Source organism: Mytilus galloprovincialis, chromosome 4 (assembly GCF_965363235.1).
Source record: "Mytilus galloprovincialis chromosome 4, xbMytGall1.hap1.1, whole genome shotgun sequence".
Lineage (NCBI taxonomy): Eukaryota > Metazoa > Mollusca > Bivalvia > Mytilida > Mytilidae > Mytilus > Mytilus galloprovincialis.
In genome coordinates, this window is record NC_134841.1 from 19,944,332 (window position 1) to 19,966,794 (window position 22,463).

Genomic DNA, 22,463 nt, shown 5'->3' on the forward strand with positions numbered 1-22,463 from the left:
GGCCCGTTCAAAATTTATCAGAGGCAAAAAAAAACCGAATGGGGTGTAATGACTTTTATTGCTATATATGTTTTAGTATAAGGTTGATCATTCTGTTAGGCACACGCCTATTCCGTCTTCTAAAGGATTCCGATTGACGCTCGAATCAAGAAATTTTAAAAGCAGAATAAAGTACGAATATGAATAATGGTGAGAGATGACATTTCAGAAAAAAAATCCTCAGGTACAAAATCTTTAATATTTCGAATAGTTTAAAGATACTTCTCTAAAATATGACATATGAACCATTTAAAAAGAATTCGAATTTCAAGATTGTCCTGTTTTTAATCTCTATTTTCTTTTGATTTTAATAATTCTGGATACATGATCATGCTGTCATGATATATTGATTCATTTACAAAATTGAGAATAGAAATAGAGAATGTTCCAAAGATACTAGAACCCGACCAAAGTGCAATAAACAGCCGAAGGCCACCAATGGGTCGTCAACACAGCGAGAAAATCCTGAACTTTGAGGCGTGCCTCAGCTGGCCCAAAATAAAAAGACTACTATGACGTCAATAAATATGTACATCACAGTAAACTCCAAAACATATAAATGAACTAAAATTAAAAAAACAAAACAAGACTAACAAAAGTCAGAGGCTTATCAAAATAAAACCTTTTCTTCAATATAATTAATCAGAATAAAAAAGCAGAATATACTTTGATGAATGTTTTTTCACTTTGTTTATGGGCAATTACTCAGTGAACAAAATAAATATATTAATGGTGTTCATTAGCCATGAACCGGATCATGACAACATAATTAGCCTTTAATAACGCAAATGTTTCCGGAAACTCTCTAAATCAAATGAACAGAAAATTTACATTTCACATTAAAATAATTGCAAGTGAGAACATAATGTCATTATGTAACATAGATAAGTAAGTTTGCAGACGACACATATTTTTCCTGACGTAAATTACAATCTCACAAAAGACAGCTGTTATTTATCGACAGCCAATTGATTCTTATATCAATGTTTTGCAGTAATTAGGATCATTTGGATGTTGTAATTTTTCTCGCAGAATATTTCTAATTATATATGTTTTAAATTGACTGGTTTGCTTATAAAACTATGCTTTGATTCTTTTTTTTTTCTTTCAAATCTAATCAGGGTTATAAAATGGTTTAGTTTCTTAACTACTATTAAAGAACGTCCAATGAAATTTTGGTATAAATCATAGAAATAATAGAATCATTACTTTTTGGAGCCAAAAATCTCATCTCATTTTAAATAATTAATTAAATGGTTCATTTATTTTAGTTGGTGTTGTTTCGACTCCCTATCCTCACTACGTTACATTCTTACAAACTTTTATCAAGCAAAAGTTTTATTATCTAATCAAATATTGTTTTTTGAAAATGCATACTGAATGTATTTCTTGCAACAGACATAAAGTCTTGGTTTGTAATGAAAATAATGATTTGTAAAATTTACTAGAACTGTAATGGAGTTATTTTAACGGTAACTTACTCCATGCAGGACAACATTTTTATGTAAGGTTTGGAATCAAAGACTATCGACTTGGTAGTAGGTATTTCAACTGCTTGACGATGTGATCATCTCATCACACATCAAATAAGCATTCTAGAATGTTTACCCCTTTCATTAAATAAAGCTTTTTAAGAGTTGCAGCACATCAATATGCAATAAGATTTTTCCATTTGATCTATTTATTTATTTAGACAACATTTTATTGAAAATATTTGTGTATGAGTGTAGTGAAGAAGGTCAAACAGTCAGCACAAGCGCGTAATTTATTCTATTTATTTAAAGAGTTTTTTCACTTGTTTACGCCTCATAAAATTATTCATTATTTCTTTTATTGTTTAATACAAATAATGCAAACAATTAAAACTAGTTAATTCTAGTAATTTAAAAGTATGAAAAGGAGAGCTAAACATGCTTTTACTCGAATCAGTTGAGTTTAAATGACACATGACAAATTGTTTAAGTAGTTTCTAAAGTAAAATTCAAATGTTATGAAATTTTGTAAGCTGAGGTGTGATAATGATACAAAGTAATTGTGTCTGTCTGTAGTTTGGAAGTGTGGCTGTGGAATTTATTTTACAAACGAGATAGCATTTTTATAATTTTTGCAGCCATCTTTTTTTATTAAGTTCGTACCATTAAACACGTGTTCATACTTATAAACTAATTAATATATGTGTGGTAGAATCTAACACAAATTGAAGGTGTATATGGAGACCTATTATTGTTAATTGTCTTGTTCTTTGTAAGTAATGGGTATAAGTTTCATTTGTAAGCGTCACACTTCTGAATTTTTTATTTTAAATATAAATTTATTCAACTATGTGTACATATAGATAAGTTAAACTTACAACATCTAAGACTTGTGTTAGTGATATGCCTAATCTAATGATAACTGGTGTTGTAGCATGGTACACGGGCCGTGATGATCGGTCGTAATTACGTAGAAGTCTATATAATAATCTTTGTTCTTCGGTCATATCCTCGGGTGCTATCTGGTTCTGTTTTAAAAAGTAGCTATTGGCGTACATGTCATCAGCTGTTGAAATAGAAAATATAAGTGTTCTAAGATTTTATTATGATTAACTTGACTTCAATAGGAATACCTTGTTTACATTGTAACTTATAAGAAAATTGTGGTGTTTTTTTTTAATATTGATAATCTTATATCGTCTCAACAGATCTAGATAACATACAGGTTTATATAACTAAAATCTGAACATATACAATGAAGGACAACCGTTAACATATACTTTTTTTGTGAAAGTAATCTTGACTTTTGAGGCAGTACATTTGTAAAACGTCAATAATTTGTTTTTCCTTATACATGAAAGTAATACTTATATCAAATTATTATTGTAGATGAAAGATGAGACAAGAGAAGATGAGATGAAACAGTTCTTTGTAAACGGTTTATATCAATTTTGAAATGACTAGACTTTATAATCAAAAACATAGCATTTTTTTTCGACGACGAGGGGAAATATTACATTACATATATTCGATGTGTTTCATTAAACGCTTATTGTTATACAAAAACCAACAACAAACATATTGATACGTTGATATGCAACTGAGTTTAATTTTCGAACTGCAAGTGCAAAGATCATCTAAATCATATCCATATTTCAAGTGTATAATATTCCACAATTCATGATTGCTTTTCTTCGACAGTAGACATCAATAAAATCAATCTAATATTGACAGCGAGCAGGCATAAAAGCAAATGCTAGTTTCAGATAGTAAGAAAGAAGAAACAATACAACAACAGAACAAATAAAAACAAAAACTGGAACATGATATATTATCTAATATTATCTCAGCGTTTATGATGTACAGTACTTGCAACCTTAGGCGTTACTGTTTGACGTGAACTTGACTGATCGGTGAATGATCGGTGACGGATGTTTCACTGATCGATGAGTGATCGGTGATCGGTGACCCATAGGATCCGTCAGATAAGTCAAATAACCTATGTGAGAGTTACCCTGACAACTGTCACCGATCGATCAGTAAATTAAATTTATGCACGGATCGGACGGATACGTATATATTTAAAATTCTTATGTAAACCGAACTCCACAGTGTTTATTATCGATATTATTGTTTGTTATTAATCGATGAACGCGGACCTATACGAAGACACCTTAATTTACACGTTATAATTTGTAATAAAATTAGTTCCAATACAAAAGTAAAAATAGTATAACAGAATAAGATGCTTAGAGCGTTAAATTGTTTGTTTTGATTAATATTTTCGTATTAAATATTATAAACATCAGAGACAATACATAATTGTATTATATGACTCTGTTAACATGAACTTATTTCTACGAAAATGGTTATTGTTGACCGCCATTGGATTTTTGAACTTTTAATAGTTTCGAATAGGTTGTTTTTTCATGAAATTAAAAGAATGTCAAAGAAATGATATTAAAAGTTTGTTCCCATTGTTTAGAATTACCAAAATTAATATTCTTTTTATCAAATATTGTACTATTTTATTTGCAATCAGTTATTTTTACCATCTTGAGACAAGTCTTCTAATTAGAATTGAGATATAATGAGAATTAAAATACTTAAACTTTTATTTTTGTGGAATAAGAATGCAGTTATTGATTTATTTTGATACAAATTATTAACCGTCATATGATTTCAGTACTTTTGTACATCAGGATTGGCTGTTAAGGATTACTTTAAGGAAAAAGATATTAAATTTTTGTACGCGTTACCTAAAATGCAAATATTTCTTCATTTTACTGAAAATTATTGACCGCCATTGGATTTTGTACTTTTTATAGTTTAAAATAGTTTTTTTGTTCATAAAATTAAAGGAATGTCAGAGAAATCATACTAAAATTTTGTTCAAATTGTTTAAAATAATCAAAATTATTGTTCTTTTTATCAAAAATGATACTATTTTATTTGAAATCAGTTATTTTTACCATCTTAAGACAAGTCTTCTAATCAGAATTCAGATATAATGAGAATTAAAATACTTAAACTTTTATTTTTGTGGAATAAGAATGTAGTTATTGATTTATTTTGATACAAATTATTAACCGTCATATGATTTCAGTACTTTTTGTACATCAGGATTGGCTGTTCTTCATAAAATATGCTTACTTTTAGGAAAAAGATATAAAATTTTTGTACGCGTTTCCTAAAATGCAAATATTTCTTCATTTTACTGAAAATTATTGACCGCCATTGGATTTTTGTACTTTTTATAGTTGAGAATAGTTTTTTTTTCATCAAATTAAAATTATATCAGAAAAATCCTACTAAAATTTTGTTCGCATTGTTTAAAATAATCAAAATTATTCTTCTTTTTATTAAAAATGATACTATTTTTTTTTAAATCAGTTATTTTTACCATCTTGAGACAAGTCTTCTAATTAGAATTGAGATATAATGAGAATTAAAATACTTAAACTTTTATTTTTGTGGAATAAGAATGTAGTTATTGATTTATTTTGATACAAATTATTAACCGTCATATGATTTCAGTACTTTTGTACATAAGGATTGGCTGTTCTTCATAAAACATGCTTACTTTAAGGAAAAAGATATTAAATTTTTGTACGCGTTACCTAAAATGCAAATATTTCTTCATTTTACTGAAAATTATTGACCGCCATTGGATTTTGTACTTTTTATAGTTTAAAATAGTTTTTTTGTTCATAAAATTAAAGGAATGTCAGAGAAATCATACTAAAATTTTGTTCAAATTGTTTAAAATAATCAAAATTATTGTTCTTTTTATCAAAAATGATACTATTTTATTTGAAATCAGTTATTTTTACCATCTTAAGACAAGTCTTCTAATCAGAATTCAGATATAATGAGAATTAAAATACTTAAACTTTTATTTTTGTGGAATAAGAATGTAGTTATTGATTTATTTTGATACAAATTATTAACCGTCATATGATTTCAGTACTTTTTGTACATCAGGATTGGCTGTTCTTCATAAAATATGCTTACTTTTAGGAAAAAGATATAAAATTTTTGTACGCGTTTCCTAAAATGCAAATATTGTTTCATTTTACTGAGAATTATTGACCGCCATTGGATTTTTATACTTTTTATAGTTGAGGATAGTTTTTTTTCATTTTTTTTTTCTTTTTTTTTTTTTTATAAAATAATATCTTTATTGCACTTTTCTTTGCTGTTATGACAAATTACTCGACCTACAGCAGTTGGCCGAGTATCCCTGTGAATGAGTCACTGGATAACCAGGGAATTTATGCAGTGAATTCATATTTATAGATAGTTGGTTAGTTTTACAGTTCATGGTTATTACAAACATTTTACAAACTCTATTGTTTCATGATTACGGAAAGTGTACAGTTTTGTCCGGTTTTGTTTCTAAAGATTAAAACTTTATGATCATTGACCTTTAACCTTATTGATGAAAACCGTTGAAGCTGTTTGATCAATTGTGCGGATTAATTTATACGTTTTATTTATACTCACGAACAACTTAAACTTAAGTTAAAAATTACATGTGGTAAGTTTCGACATTGTAAATGGAAATTCATTTGATTAAGTGATAAAGTGTCTAATAAATGCGTTTTGAGACAAAATTCTGTACATTTTCACGAAGCATGCTGTTTTGGTTTATTACCACGTGTTCAGATATATTGTCAACTTTTGCTACACAAATTTTATACATGAAAATATATTAAATCTAGCTATTCATGATCATATGTATCTTTTTACATCATTTAAAAATTTGCTGTTTTTAGCATTAATATATTTGTTAATTTCGTATGTGTTTAAAAATTCATTTCTAAAAACTGCATAAGCGTCTATGCCTTTTTGTTTATAATTTGATATATGAGTACTTTTATGAACCAAATATATTAAGACAGTTAGGAAGAAATTTATATCATTATACATAGGATCATGTATTTTATAGCCCAGTACTAAAGTTTTAAAATTAAAAATATGTGACCCAATTTTGATTTTGCTTACAAGTACATATATTTTCTTCCAAAATTCATGAAAGAATTGACATTTGAGAAAAAAGTGTTCGTAATCTTCAGTCAAGTTACACAAGTCACACATACTTGTTTCTTGTATGCGCCATTGTAGTAATAATTGTTTACATGGGAGGATGTAATGGAGTAATTTCCATCTTAACATTTTATATTTGTTATTTATTAAATAGGTAAAAGTAAATTGAAGCACATTTTTTATTGGAGTGATTGATTCTAGATTGAAGATGTTTTTCCATTTGGAAAATCCTAGTGGTCTCTCATCATTTTTGTTATTTAAATGGTTATATATATCTTTGGATGACCTATTTTCAATTAATTTTGATTTTTTGTTAACAGTCAAGGACAAGTTTAATTTTGTTTTTATAGAAGTTTTCAAAGATTTGTCAGATTTTAATGTACTAACCCATTCTTTTGGAATACAATTTTTCAATTTTAAAAGTTCGGAGATCCAATTAGTTTTTGAGGTTAGTTTCTCCAATATAACTTTTTGTGATATGTGACCTTTTTGATCAATTATATCGTTAATGAAAATAATACCATCTTTTATCCAATTTAGGTTAACTAAACATTTTCCTTTAAATTTTATGTTTTTATTACCCCATAACATTTGCTGCCTAATATTTCTAAAATTTATGATGGGTGTATTACTTGATAGTGTATTATTTGCTTCGTACCAGTTCTTTAACATGTTCAAGTAAAATGAGGGTAGTATATTACAAAAAGTAATCAATGTCTGTCATTTTTAGACCTCCATTTGTGTAATCTTTGGTAAGTGTTGAACGTTTTACCTTTTCTTGTTTATTATTCCATATAAAATTGTATATGAGTTTTTTAAAAATTTTTATGTACATTTGGGGTATTGAAACAACCGAAGCTAAAAAAGTAAGATTAGGTAAATTAGCGACTTAACAACTGTTATTCGACCTATCATTGTTAAATTTCTTTTTTCCCAATCAAGTATTAATTTTTTTGACTGTTTCATTGTTTTTTCAATATTTAATTTGTCACATTCACTTTTATTTAATCCAAAGTAAACACCTAAACTTTTAATTGGTTCCTTGCTCCAGTGTATATTTTCAATTTTTTCTTTACAATGTTTAAGTCTACCCAACCATATACCTTCTGTTTTAGATTTATTCAGTTTTAGACCAGAAAGCGTTCCAAATATTTCTATTAGGTTCAATGCTTGGTGAATTTCATTTTTAGAATTGAGAAAGAGGGTTGTATCATCAGCTAATTGGGAAATTTTTAGACTATGTGTTTTTTCATCTAGTTTAATTTGAAATCCTTTAATGTTAGAATCTTGTCTTACTCTACAGGCCAAGATTTCAACTGCTATTACAAAAATAAGAGAACTTAACGGACATCCTTGTTTTATACCACGGTGAAGTCTATAGGTTTCTGAGATCCAGCCGTTATTAGATAGGCATCCGTTAGTATCATTATATAAAGTTTTTACCCATTTTAAGAAGGAAGGTGGTACTCCAAATTTTAATAGGGATTCATACATGAAGGGCCATTCTAAAGAATCAAAGGCTTTGGAAAAGTCTATGAACAATAAGATTCCTTCTATATTAAATTTTTCTGAGTAATCTATTATGTCTTGAATCTGGCGAATATTAAAACCTATGTACCGATTTTTAATATATTCATTCTGATCACTATGAATAATTTTGGACAACACTAGCTTTAATCGCTGCGCTTTTTTGTTTTGAATCATGATTGGCTGTTCTTCATAAAATATGCTTACTCTATGGAAAAAGATATTAAATTTTTGTACGCGTTGATTAAAATGCAAATATTTCTTCATTTTACTGAAAATTATTGACCGCCATTGGAATTTTGTACTTTTTATAGTTTAGAATAGTTTTTTTTCATAAAATTAAAATAATATCAAAAAAATCATACTAAAATTTTGTTCGCATTGTTTAAAATAATCAAAATTATTCTTCTTTTTGTCAAAAATGATACTATTTTATTTGAAATCAGTTATCTTTACCATCTTGAGACAAGTCTTCTAATTAGAATTGAGATATAATGAGAATTAAAATACTTAAACTTTTATTTTTGTGGAATAAGAATGCAGTTATTGATTTATTTTGATACAAATTATTAACCGTCATATGATTTCAGTACTTTTTGTACATCAGGATTGGCTGTTCTTCATAAAACATGCTTACTTTAAGGAAAAAGATATTAAATTTTTGTACGCGTTACCTAAAATGCAAATATTTCTTCATTTTACTGAAAATTATTGACCGCCATTGGATTTTGTACTTTTTATAGTTTAAAATAGTTTTTTTGTTCATAAAATTAAAGGAATGTCAGAGAAATTATACTAAATTTTTATTCGCATTGTTTAAAATAACCAAAATTATTCTTCTTTTTATTAAAGATGATACTATTTTATTTGAAATCAGTTATTTTACCATCTTGAGACAAGTCTGCTAATTAGAATTGAGATGTAATGAGACTTAAAATACTTAAAATAAATGATTGCATTACTTTTTGTCCATAAGGATTGGTTGTTCTTCATAATTATGTTTACTTTAAGGAAAGAGATATTATTTTTTTGTACGTGTTGGCAAAAATGCAAATATTTCTTCTCATATTGGAAAATATTGTAATTTCAATTGCAATCAGTTGTTATAAATGATTTTCATATGTTTTTTGTAGAAAATGTGAATTATTCAAGAATAAATTTGCTTATTTCTTTCTTTTTAAGAAATATATTTATGTTTACCACCATTGGATTTTTGTACTTTTTATTGTTTAGGAGTAGTTATCTTTTTTATTAAAAAAAGACTATCAGAAAAATATAATGTAATGTTGTTTGCATTGTTTAAAATTATTTCTATTTCTTGTTAAAAGATACAGCAGTTATTTTTGTAATTTGTTATTTTAAATGCTTCGATTGTGACGAGAATATAGAAAGTCCGTGATTATGATAAGTTTTTTTTAAGAATTTTATGATGATAATGATACAAAAATTTAAAATATTGAAAAAAAATAGACTACATTTTTCAATAACTGATTCTTTCATTTTGTTTTTCCCGAGAATGTTTGGAAATTAATAAAATAAAAATCGCGATGTAGGCACGTTTTAGAACTCGCCGGTTTTGAAAATATATAACCTAAATAAAACGAAAAAGACCATTCTTTAATGATGATATTTTAATTTAGGTTTTATCTGTGCATTTCTTTTCATTTCAATTCATAAAACTTTGCTAAATAATTAATAAACAAAATGTATCATTGAACGTTCGATTTTCAAGAGTCGCCATTTTAATTAGATTAAAAAGTAAAAACACAAAAATACTGAACTCCGAGGAAAATTCAAAAAGGAAAATCAAAAATCAAAAGGCAAAATCAAAAGTCCAAACACATCAAACGAATGGATAACAACTGTCATATTCCTGACTTGGTACAGGCATTTTCTAATGTAGAAAATGGTGGATTGAACCTGGTTTTATAGCTAGCTAAACCTCTCACTTGTATGACAGTCGCATCAAATTCCATTACATTGTCAACGATGCATGAACAAAACAAACATACTCAAAGAGTAAAAATGTCAAAAATAGGGGTAAACGAAACTAAGATTCGGTAATTTGTATTAGTTTATCATGTGACGTATTAAAGTTCAATCCGTCGTCAAGGTCGATCGGTACTATCCGTCCGATCAGTCCGATCAGTCAATTACTTTTACTATAAGTCTGACGGATTGCTGACGTTAGTTTGACGCGAACTTGACTGATCGGTGACTGATCGATGACCGCTGACTGATCGCTGAAATAGTAACGCCTAAGGTTGCAAGTACTGTAAGTCATTTTTGTTTTAAAATATGAAACAAAATACGAAAAATATATATTGTCCTTTATCTTTTTATGGTTTTGGTAATTAAAACCGGTAAATTTGGAATGTTTCTTATGGTAAAATTTACAGAAAGCTATGTCTTTCATCGACTATATCAATTTGAAACAGAAAACTGACTTGTTATGTTAAATTTGAGGCATTTTGAAGACCTTACAATGACGATAACATTTCATTTGGGATAGATACAATCCACGTCAATGTATATATCAATACTACAGAATAGTCATAACAAACATGTAAATATAATGTTTAATCTAATCTTATATATCACCTGCAAATGATATTTCATGTTATATATTTTCAATGTTCAAAATTGTTTTTAACTTTTTTGCCATATTTTGATCGATTCAGTTATGAAAGATGTTCGACTTGTATAGGTATTTTTTCATATTTTAGAATTGCGAGTAAAAATTTTCATGAGAATTACTTCATTTATGAAACATCTGCCTATTTAGACAAACTTAATTATACATTGTCGTAGGAACACCTCCGCGTTTAATCAAATCCCTTTGTTTGTAAGTGTCTGTAACCTCTTTCCTAATCTACATATCTATAGATATTACGTAAGAAGATGAAATAATTTGTCAGTCTTAACGCGGAGGTGTTCCTACGACAATGTATAGATCAAAATACTACCCTCATCACGAAGCCTTGGCTCGCACTGAACAGTAAGCTATAAAGAGCCCAAAAATATGGCTAGTGTAAAACCATTCAAACAGGAAAACCAACGGTCTAATTTATATATGGAAAACGAGAAACGAGAAACACTTTGAAACCACACCAACAGTCAGTTCTTTTTCCTTTATAATATAAGGGGCTGATTTAGGAATGGAAATTTTTGGTACGAACATATTCCATGGCCCGTTACCCATCGTCTTTTTTCCAATTTCCATGCGTCAATACCAAAAAGCTGTTATATTCTGATGAAATGTACGTGAGAAATCATGGTCACTTAGTGATGTATTTATCCTGTGTGTAAAGCGGATTTTCCTTTTTAAACATCACTTTTGTTATATTAATCGTATACATGCTGACTATGCTTTCATCTTACCAATACTGATCGAGTTCTAATTGAACACGTTGTGAACACAATATAATAAATGAATTTAAAAATTTAAGATATTACTAGTTGTAATATATGAATAACTTAATTTCAAATATATTCCTTGATCTGAAATAGCTAAAGATATAGAGTATGATGGTTTGCTTTGAATTATTCTTTTTTTGTCATTTAAAAGACAGAGTCGTATTTTATTTGCTTCTTAGGATGACATTAATACAAATTATAGATATAAATTCACTGTCGTATCTAATAGGATTTTTAATTGAAAAACTCAACTAAATCTTGCATATTGTATATCTATTTGCAAGATTCCTTTTTTAAAGTAAAAAAAAACATCGAGCTCAAAGGAAGTTATAAAACGAAAAGTCATTTCATAAATGGCAAAATCAAAAGTTTAAACATATCAAACGAATGGAAAACAAGTTTCATATTCCTGACTTTATACAGGATTTTTTCTTATGTACAAAATGGTGCATGAATCTGGATTTATAGTTATCTAAACCTTTCACCTGTTTGACAGTCGGATATATTTTCATTATGTTATCCCCAATGTGTGAGCAAAATAAAAAGACATAACAGGTAAAAAAAAAGAAATGAGAAACAGCAGTAAAGTAACGACAACGACAGTATATCATCAAATATTCCAAGTCTATCGTTGTGAGATATTAGTTTAAACGTTTTAAGTTCGTTTTTATTATACTTTTTATTAGTCATGCTCCTTTAAGCTAATTTCCGTAATTTTTAGATGTCGATACTATAACACGTCAATGAAATAAAGCTTCAAAACAGAATGTAAAATATTTATACATAAATGTATGCAACAAATATAAATGTCAGTTCTTTCCTTTTTTAGCTTCCATTTCGTTATTTATGTTTTCGTGGTGTGTCCTTAAATAGTTCCACAAGGCTATTGTTGTCATAAAATGGAAATGTTACATAAATGTTAGACACGTTTTAATAGATTGATAGCGAAATACACTGTATAACCTGAATAGCCTCACATAATTTCAATCATGTACATTTCATGATATTTTCAACTGTCAGCTATATTTATAGAAAATCGGTCTACGTCAACCAGACAGCAAATATAAATTACAAAGAAAACTTAAACAAATCTATATCACAGGTCAACATATCGTCTTCATCATGAAAACGTCTACACAGTATACAACCCTCTGAATTGCCCCTAATTCTATAAGTACTGAATAAATTAAACAGATGCAATCAAGGATAAACCTTCAACATAAAAAATGTTTTTCCTTGAACTGTTATATTCTTTAGTTTCATCAAGGTCTTCTGCGGTTTTTTTTTTGTATTTATGAAATAAATATTGAAATATGTGATAGACTTCACACTTCAAACTATAAAAAACGGGATAATTAAAATTTTTACAATTGTCAACATCCCATTTCGCAGCTGTCATACCCTTAACGATTTCAATTGTTCTGCACCAGATGTGCATTCAATCCTCTTCTCAATAGTAGCGCGTTTCAATTCTCAAATAATACATTGCACTAGTGCATATTCACAATATTCTGGCTTCATTAATAAGAATGTGCTTCTTAGACAAATACTGCTTTAAGAGGGTAATTAAAAATAATGACTCGATCGGTACTGCATAAATTTTACGGTCAGCATCACAAATGGTTAACCAACACGATGCGTTTGTTCCTTACTCACTAGCGCCCTATCGACATATGTTTGCGGTCTTAAATCTTTTAGATACCACAATTGGCAACTTGACGATTATGTATTATAACCGAATGTAACATTTGACTAACCTCAATCTATACATAGATATCAGAAGATATGGTACAAGTGCCAATAAGACAACTCTGCATCAAAGTTATAATTTGTAAAAGTATAGTATTAAAGTCAAAGTATGGTCTTCAACACGGAGCCTTGGCTCACATCGAAATCTGTTAATGGCGGGTGCTGCAAGCTTAGGTATATTTCTGTCATAATGCCTCATTAAACTTCATTATATAGTATAATACGTAAATATGTATTTTAAGTTGTACATGTGTTTTGATTTTTTTTTTTAAAGTTTAATGTTTGAGAACTCCGAACACGTGCACTCATGATGTATCAACTATTAAACAATTAAAGTAGTATTGCTACACCGTATGTGTAAATGAAATATAAACCTCTGCTGACAATAAAAAGTCTGTGACGTAAAACTTTTTAATGTTTCGACAATTGTACCACGAAATAACCTCAAGGTGTCACTATGACTGGTTAAATCGTTACTTAGGTATACAATTGGGTCCTATAAGATTCCCTCTAGCGCGTTTGTTTATTAAAGCTAATTGTGGCTCTAAGCTAACGTCAATCTATTAGGAGTAGATAATCACACATATTTGCGTGTATATTTATTTGGTAATTGTGGTGTCTTTAAAAGAAAATATTTGGTCCTGTCATATGAAGAAGATCTCGAATCTAAACCGGAACTTCATGTTCCAGAACCTAACAAGACATCATTTCACTTGAGTTAATTGTAGACGAAACAGAGGCACAAAATCTAAGGATATCTTTTTAAAATATCATGATTCGAATAAAGAAATACATCAAAATAATCAAATTGATATAAAATCATGTTCAGTCGTAGATAACATTTATAGTATACTGCACCATATATACGTTTTACAATTATTGTCCTAATGTCTTCAGTGATCCTCAAGATCTAAATATTTAAAAAAAAAAAAAAAACAAACATTACAATTAAAATGTTAAAGACACAATAAAACCAAACATTACCAAATAAGGATGGCTGAATCTGGACAAGGAATCCGATCTTTGCATAAGAAAAGATTGACGAAAGATAAATTCCGTTATCTAAAATGAGTTCTAAAAATTTAAGCACAACTTTAATTTGCATCCTTTCAAATTCAACTTCTGATGTATTAAATGCATCTGATCGTAATCATGGAAAGAAACCTAAACGATACGGAAATGTTTCAAATAAACATGATTTATCTTAAAATTAGGATTAGCTTTTATTTATTGCAATTCACAGTAATATACTAATATTTTAAGTGCTTTCCCAATATTTTGCCCAAATCGACTATTGTTACAGTAAATAGGTGAAATTAGGAATTACACGTAATTACTAAACATTTCAGTAAATACCTGTAATCACTTGTCAATTTAGTAATTACATGTATTTACTAGTTGTTTCAGTGATTACAGGTATTTACTGATTTTTTTGGTCATTTTTACAGCTATTTACTAACTTGATATTTTTGTTTAAAAATTAAAGACATAATTCAAGATATCAAATAAGAAGTAAGGGGTAGGGATTTTTAGGGCTTACTTAAGGATCAATGATTATAAGGCACATTAAAAGTGCATACACTTCAGTGTTTGTGAATTGAAACTGGAAAATGGTTGTTTTGTAAGTTTTGAAACTCTCTAACAATCATTTTGATCATGCAAGACAATGATATAAATCCAAAATTGAGAAAAACATTTTTGAGAAATTTATAGGCAACTTAGCCAGCTATTTTTTAAGATAGACATTAGATTATGGCAAACTTGGTTAAATGATCTTGATAATTCTTGAAATCTCATAATTTTGTTATATTAAAATCTCCATCAGGCATACTCTGCATATCAACTTGGCCAATAACATGAGTTAAATTCCTTTTACAAAATAGGTTTAACTACGACTTCTGTTGTCAGACATTTGCGATGAAGCTGACATGATGGCGTTAAAAGTCACATTTTCATATTTCCGTGTTTTTATGAGTTCTTCAAGACCTTCAACAAAATGTTATCATCGTTTCTTCCTGTATAAGAATGATCTTTTTGTGGATTGAAAGAGGGACGAAAGATACCAAAGGGACAGTCAAACTCATAAATCTAAAACAAACTGACAACGCCATGGTTAAAAATGAAAAAGACAAACAAACAACAGCACACACCACACAACATAGAAAACTAAAGAATAAACAACACGAACCCCACCAAAAAACTAGGGGTGATCTCAGGTGCTCCGGAAGGGTAAGCAGAAACTGCTCCACATGCGGCACCCGTCGTGTTGCTTATGTGATAACAAATCCGGTAAATAGTCTAATTCGGTAGGTCACATTCAGGAAAGGGAAGGGGATTGTAATTACGACGTAAGGAACATATCCGATATCATTTGTGATACGGTTATTCCATAACGGTCAACCAACTCGTGATGGCGTCCGTAAAATTTACGAAGGGATGATTTCAACTTCACCATTTGGAACTCTTGGTTTAATAGCTTCCTTGTGAGAAGCAACCCTCTATCAAGAAAATCATGATAGGAAATGCAAGCACGGGAATATCGTATCAATTGGGAGATATATACCCCGTATGCAGGTGCTGCTGGAATGTTGCTACTTAGAAATGGAAAGTTCACAATTGGAAAGCTGAAATCATCTCTTTTGTCGTAAAGTTTTGTTTTCAACCGACCCTCATTGTCAATTTCTAGATGTAAGTCAAGATATGAGGCCGACTTAACTGTATCTGTAGTATCTTTTATCTCTAGCTCGATTGGATAGATGCGTTCCACATAGTCACCAAATTTTGAATTATTTAGTGAAAGAACATCATCTATATAGCGAAAAGTAGAGTTAAAGGATAGTGCTAACTTCTTATCTTTCTTCCTAAGAAATTCCTGCATGAAGTCAGCCTCATAATAATAAAGAAACAAGTCGGCAGGTAGAGGGGCACAGTTTGTTCCCATTGGAATGCCGACAGTCTGTGTTATTGACAATGTTGAGGTCACCGGTAATAACGTGGCCAGCGGGATAATATGTGAATTGGGAACTAGCACAAGTGCAATCGGGAGGTTTAGACTTGAAGTCGTCAATATCGAGATCCTACAAAACGTGTTTGTAATTGAAAATTTTAGTTGCAATAGGTTTGGTATAGGTATAAGAAATGATTGGTACAGACTGGTCTTTGAAATAAGGAGGTATTTTCGATTGAACTAATTTATGATGAAGGATATTGCCTAAGTTGAAAAAGTCAACTAAATGGTCCATCCATTTTGTTCTACTTTCAATGTTGACATTTTTTTCCTTTTCGTCGAGCCTGCGTTTTTTGTCGCAAAAGCGAGACATAGCGAACCAAACTAATATTTCCGTCGCCAGCGGCGTCCACAAATATTCGCTCTGTGGTTATATTTTTTAAATTGATAAGTTTTTCAAATTATCCTGGATTTCTACCAAACTTGAACAGAAGCTTCAGTTGTTTATGATCAAAAGAAAAATTTCAAGAAGTAAATTTTGCAAAAATAAAATCAAGTTTTTCCGTATTTTACTTATAAAGGGACTTAGTTTTTATGCCAGTTAACATTACATTCACACTGTGGTTAATTTTTTAAAAATTTTGATAACTTTCTGAAAATATTCTGGATTTCTACCAAAATTGGTCAGACGCTTGTTTATGATCATAAGATAATATCTAGAAATAAACTGAAGTTTGTAAAAAAAAAACACTTTTTCGTATATTTCTTATTTAAACGGACTATTTTTTTCCAGTTAACATAACATACACTCTGCAGTTAAAGTTTAGATTTCATAAACCATCCTGAATTTTAAACAAATTTTGATAGTAGATTCTACAGAACTAGTCAAAAGATATATCTAGAGGAAAATTATAAATATTTTTTTTCCTATTTTTGTTGGGCCTGCGAATCACAGCAAAAGTAGGCGAGACACTGGGTTCTGAAAAACCCTTAAAATTTTGATAGCGGAATACTCACTGATTTTCTAATTAGTATTACCATAACTTTTGATCAGTTGACCATAATACAACATTGTTTTAACAGTTAGTAAATAGGTGTAAAAATTCATTTTAAAATCAGTAATTACTGGTAATTACTGGGCAGTTTTAGGACATACTTGTATTTACTAAGTACATCAGGAATTACATGTAATTCCTAAATTTTAGTAATTACATGTAATTCCTAATTTCACCTATTTACTGTAACATATATATTAAGGCAGTATAATAACGATTGTAGTATTTTAATGCAAGGTTTAACACAAATCATGTTGCAGTGACAAGTATCGAAAACTCTAGAGAGAACAGGTGTCTTAAAAGCTTGAATGTCTAATTCTACTCATTATTATATCATCGATTATTATATTTGATCAGCAAGTATAGCAGTAATGATTCTGCGAAATATTTGAACTTGATGAGATATTTTCTTCGTAGGTCTCCAACTACTGATCAATTTGACACTATTCCCGAGGGAAACATATTCAACAACTGAATGAAATGTACTGCAAGGGTTCAGGCCGACCTATTGTTTTTATTTATTAAATGAAGTGATATAAGTGTAATATGACCAAATCATGTCATACCCTAGAATTTGGACTAAAAGAATAAGACAATTTAAGATGGTGTACGTCTTAAGCTCTTTTCTACATTTATCTTAGACAGAAACGCTTCACAAAATAGCGTAAACAATAATAATATCAAAAATAGTAATAGTTATAATAATAATAATAATAATAATAATAATAATAATAATAATAATAATAATAATAATAATAATAATAATAATAATAATAATAATAACGATGATAATAATGATAATGATAAAAATGATAACATTTATAGGAATAAATAATCATTTTTTGTTGTTGTAAACAAAGAGAACGATAAACATAGATAGTTCAAAAATTTAAAAATATAGTGTCACAACTTTAATAATGAAATATACCCTTTTTGTTTGGCTTAGTTCTGTCTTTTAACACTGACATTCTCTTAACTGACATTGCGTAAGATCTAACGGTTCAATGAGTAAACATTCACATTCCGTTGTGCCCATATGTAATTTTATTTGAATTCAACACATCATGCAGTACCATACAAAAAGACATTGAAGCGTTTGCGTGATGATGTACACTAAATATTATTGTATGTTTTTTTTTCTCACAATTTGCCCAAACAAGGAATGATATGTCTTCTTATCTTTATCCACAAAGTATGCAATGGTTTATCTAAAATATGTCTGTTCTGAACTTTAATATAAGAAGTTAGTATAATGCATTAGTTAGTTATGACTTGCTTTATATGTATTGCACTCAGATTGATTTTGCTTTTAAATCATTATAAAAATTAATTATGAATTATGGATACTACAATCATCAAAACTGTCATTTTAGAATAAATTGATATACAATAATGGTATCAAGAATCAATTGTCAGTATTTTTGTCTATATTCTGTCGTTGAATTTTGACGTGATAACCAAAAATAAAGCGCACTAGTATTTCATACATTTTATGTATTCATATAAATTGAAAAAAAGATTCGATACATCTATACATTTGTAAAGTCAGTGAATAATTTTCATGTTTATCATTGTCAAGACTGTATGTTACATGACGCCTATGAACATTTTAACACAAAAATTGATTTGTCTGAATGACTTTTGTGTAAGTCGTGGGCAAACAAGACGAAGAAGCTGAGCATAGCAGTACATGTACTTTAGAGCCTGTTGTGTGTTTACAGTAAATCATCAGGGTTTTAAACGCTACATTTCTTAAATGCCATCTATTTAATTAACCTTTAAGTGATTTGTCTGAACAATGATAATTTAAGAGCATTAATTTCCGATTGTGTAAACATTCTTAGATACAGCACGGAACTAACAGCATCACATTAAAAATGAAATAGACAAGTTGCCTCCGAAATGTAAGAAACATCATAAAATAATACTTTATGACATGGGAAACGTAAGTGATTGTATTGAAAAAGGAGTATATTAATTCATAAACAATTGTTCAGCTCCATAGAGCTTAAATTACTCATGTTTCGCAAAATAGCTAGAATGTAGGAATAAGTTTGAATATTGATTCGTGTAAAATAAATATTGATTGAGTAAAAAAAAGTAAATAAAAGTAAAAAGAATGGGTCAGTATCTTCGAGGATTTTTCTATACAAATTCATGTAACCCTATTACAATGAAGACTGATCTTGTGTAATAGAGTAGGATTTACATGATGACTAGATTTAAGATGATGCACACATTCCAAATTTTGTAAAAATAAAATTTGTAGTCATTTGGTATTAAAGTTAGAAGGTGTTGACTATTCGTAGGTATAATTATACGTTTGATATATTGCTATATCAGGCATAGATTACCTTAGCTGTATTTGGCAAAACTTTTACTAATTTTGGTTCTCAATGCTCTTCTACTTCGTCCTTTATTTGGCCTTTTTAACTTTTTTGGATTGGAGCGTCACTGGTGAGTCTTTTGTGCGTATATACTTAATTTAGTCCTGGTACATGTATCTATGATGAGTTTATTGTATAGACTTAGATTTAAGTAATCGATATGTTGCAATGTGAAACAATTAAAAGGGGAAATAAAGGCAGCCGTAGTATATCGGTGTTCAAAAGTCATAAACGGATTGTGAGAAAACTAATCCGGGTTACAAACCAAAACCGAGGGAAAGATTTCTACTATAAGATAAAAACAAATGAACAACAGGAACAAAACCAATCCCCAACATGCATTGAAACGCACTATTTGATAACAACTGCCATATTCCCGACTTGAGATATGACATTTTAAGAAGAAATGATGGGTTTAAGCTGGTTTAAATTCTAGCCAAACCTCCCTCTTAAATTACAATATTAAACAAACATCCCTAAAATGCCAACACCACGTGACAGAGTTCAAACGCAAACACAATCATCACACAGACGTACAAACAAATAATATAATGGTCGATACAACATGCAAACCAAACCGTGTAACAACAAATGACATCTTTCCCCAACGATGGACACCACAGGACATTACAAACAGTGACGAACTTACGCTACGAACATGCCATCTTGAATTGAACTTTATGCAATTATGTTCACGATATCAGTCCCAATATTTTCATGACAATAATAATATTGAAAGTCAGTTTTATAAAAAATTGGACTACAAACGATAAGACATAAAACATTATCCAACCGTAACCATAATAAAAACAGCAATAATAAATACATGAATGTTTGATGTACAAAATACCGAGAAACGTCGTATAGCAATGCACATTTAAACTTGGTATTACACTCGTATACGGGAATAGGTTATGTTCGATACATTGCAGACAGACGACATAGAAAAAGACTCAACAGGATCTATTCTACAAACAAATCGGGCCTGTCCTGTGATACAAGATTTTTCAAAATATCCAATGTTAATAAATTTTATTTGAAAATGATGTTCATCTTGGATAAAAATGAAATTATATTAATCAGGGTAAAAAAATTGTTATGACATCTATTGAAAATATAGTGTACAAAATGTTTTCAATGTTCCCATTTTTTCAGATGACAACTTTTGATTTAACCCCGCGAATAAGATATTACACTAAGAAACACGTAATAACCCTTTGTGATTCTTTATGGTGTTATACATTGTTTCATTTTAATCTATTTTTCACTAAACACTTTGTAATCAGTATATGATTAGCGTACGTAATGAAAACAAGACACCAACGCTAAGTAAAAAACTAACATTTAATTGTATTCAAAATATCCGCTATCGATAGAAATCTTTGCATTTGAAACTAGAGGGTTGGCAAAAACTGTGTTGATTTAATCTGTTAATAACTAATCATTAAATTGATGTAAAAAAAAGTTTGATGATTAAAATTCATTTTTATGATTGATTTGACCTTAGTCCTGTATCCCTATGTTTGTAAATATATAATTGTTTGTTGGTTTACACTCAAGACATTTCTATAGAGCAATGTTCGTATCTGAGTAAACGTCTCCTGTTCATTGTGACATAGTTAGATTGATTTACTAAAGTACAGTTCTTTTAAATTTCTAGTGTCCAAAAACAGTATCTTTTATTATTAAATTTTGGATTGATTCGTAAATGGTTTGCTTGATTAAAAACAAAGCCTGCATACTTATAATGTTCTGCTGCTGCAAAGGGAAACCAGTTTTAAAAACAGTATCTGTTGTTAATACGTTCTATATTTATTCGTAAATGTGTGTTAAATTGAAAAAAAAGGGCACATGTCTAATGATCTGCTGCTGTAAAGGGAAACCAGTTTTGAATTGGCAGAATTCACTTTTTTTTTTGGAAAATGATTATAAATACAATTGCATTTATCTAGTTTACTTTTATAAATTGTTATTTGGATGGAGAGTTGTCTCATTGGCACTCATACCACATCTTCCTATATCTATATAAATATGAATAGCATCAGTTAATAAAAACTGATATACATCATAGTCATATTTTTCAGGTATTTAGATATATCCTTTCATTAAACTTTCAAGTAACGTACGTACAGTCGAATGCTTATGTATAAGATGTAGGACACGCAGAGTATTGATACACACTTTATATGATGATCAATCATAACATGTTTCTGTCGAACTAATACCACTCTTTCCCTTGACATATAAGTGATAAATTAAAGCATTAACATGGCTATCATTCATATTTTGTTTCTGTTTCACTGATTTTTCCCCCAATAACAATATATAAAATGCCAATTTATTTTACCAAAACAAAGTCTTTGTTTTTGTAGTGAACTAGCGTCTTTAATTGAAAAACAAAAGTATAACGAAAACATGTTTATTATAATCATTGGGAATCGAACACCTTATGAGTAAATTAAAGCAATGCCTGTTGTCTTCTTGCATTTTAAGGGCAAGCGGTTCGTTTCCGAATGAAATTAAAATATTGCAATATTAATTTGTTTTATTGAACACAGTTATGCAATTCAAACCATGTAATTAAACTAACATTCAATTTGCTTGTATAAATTAAACATCTGCATATTAGAACCAAACACGTTTTTCTAGAAAGACACATTAAAACCTTTAACTAACATTTTGGAGGATTTTACCATAAATATTGCAACTTGACCATTATCAAAATAAAACCATATATTGTGAAACTATAATACTATCCAATAAATATAAGTTGGAGATGGGCAGAAAACACCACGTCTAAAAGAAACAGTTAAATAGAGTA

General features: G+C 29.1%; 1 protein-coding gene across 1 annotated transcript in view; it reads right to left on the reverse strand.

Moving 5' to 3' along the window:
• LOC143070522 (neuronal acetylcholine receptor subunit alpha-10-like) overlaps window positions 1-22,463 on the reverse strand; it is a 60,492-nt gene that overhangs the window by 9,095 nt on the left and 28,934 nt on the right. The window contains exon 2 of the mRNA XM_076244778.1: window positions 2,390-2,577. Within this exon, the coding sequence (XP_076100893.1) occupies window positions 2,390-2,577 (188 nt within the window). The remainder of the gene's footprint in view (window positions 1-2,389; window positions 2,578-22,463) is intronic.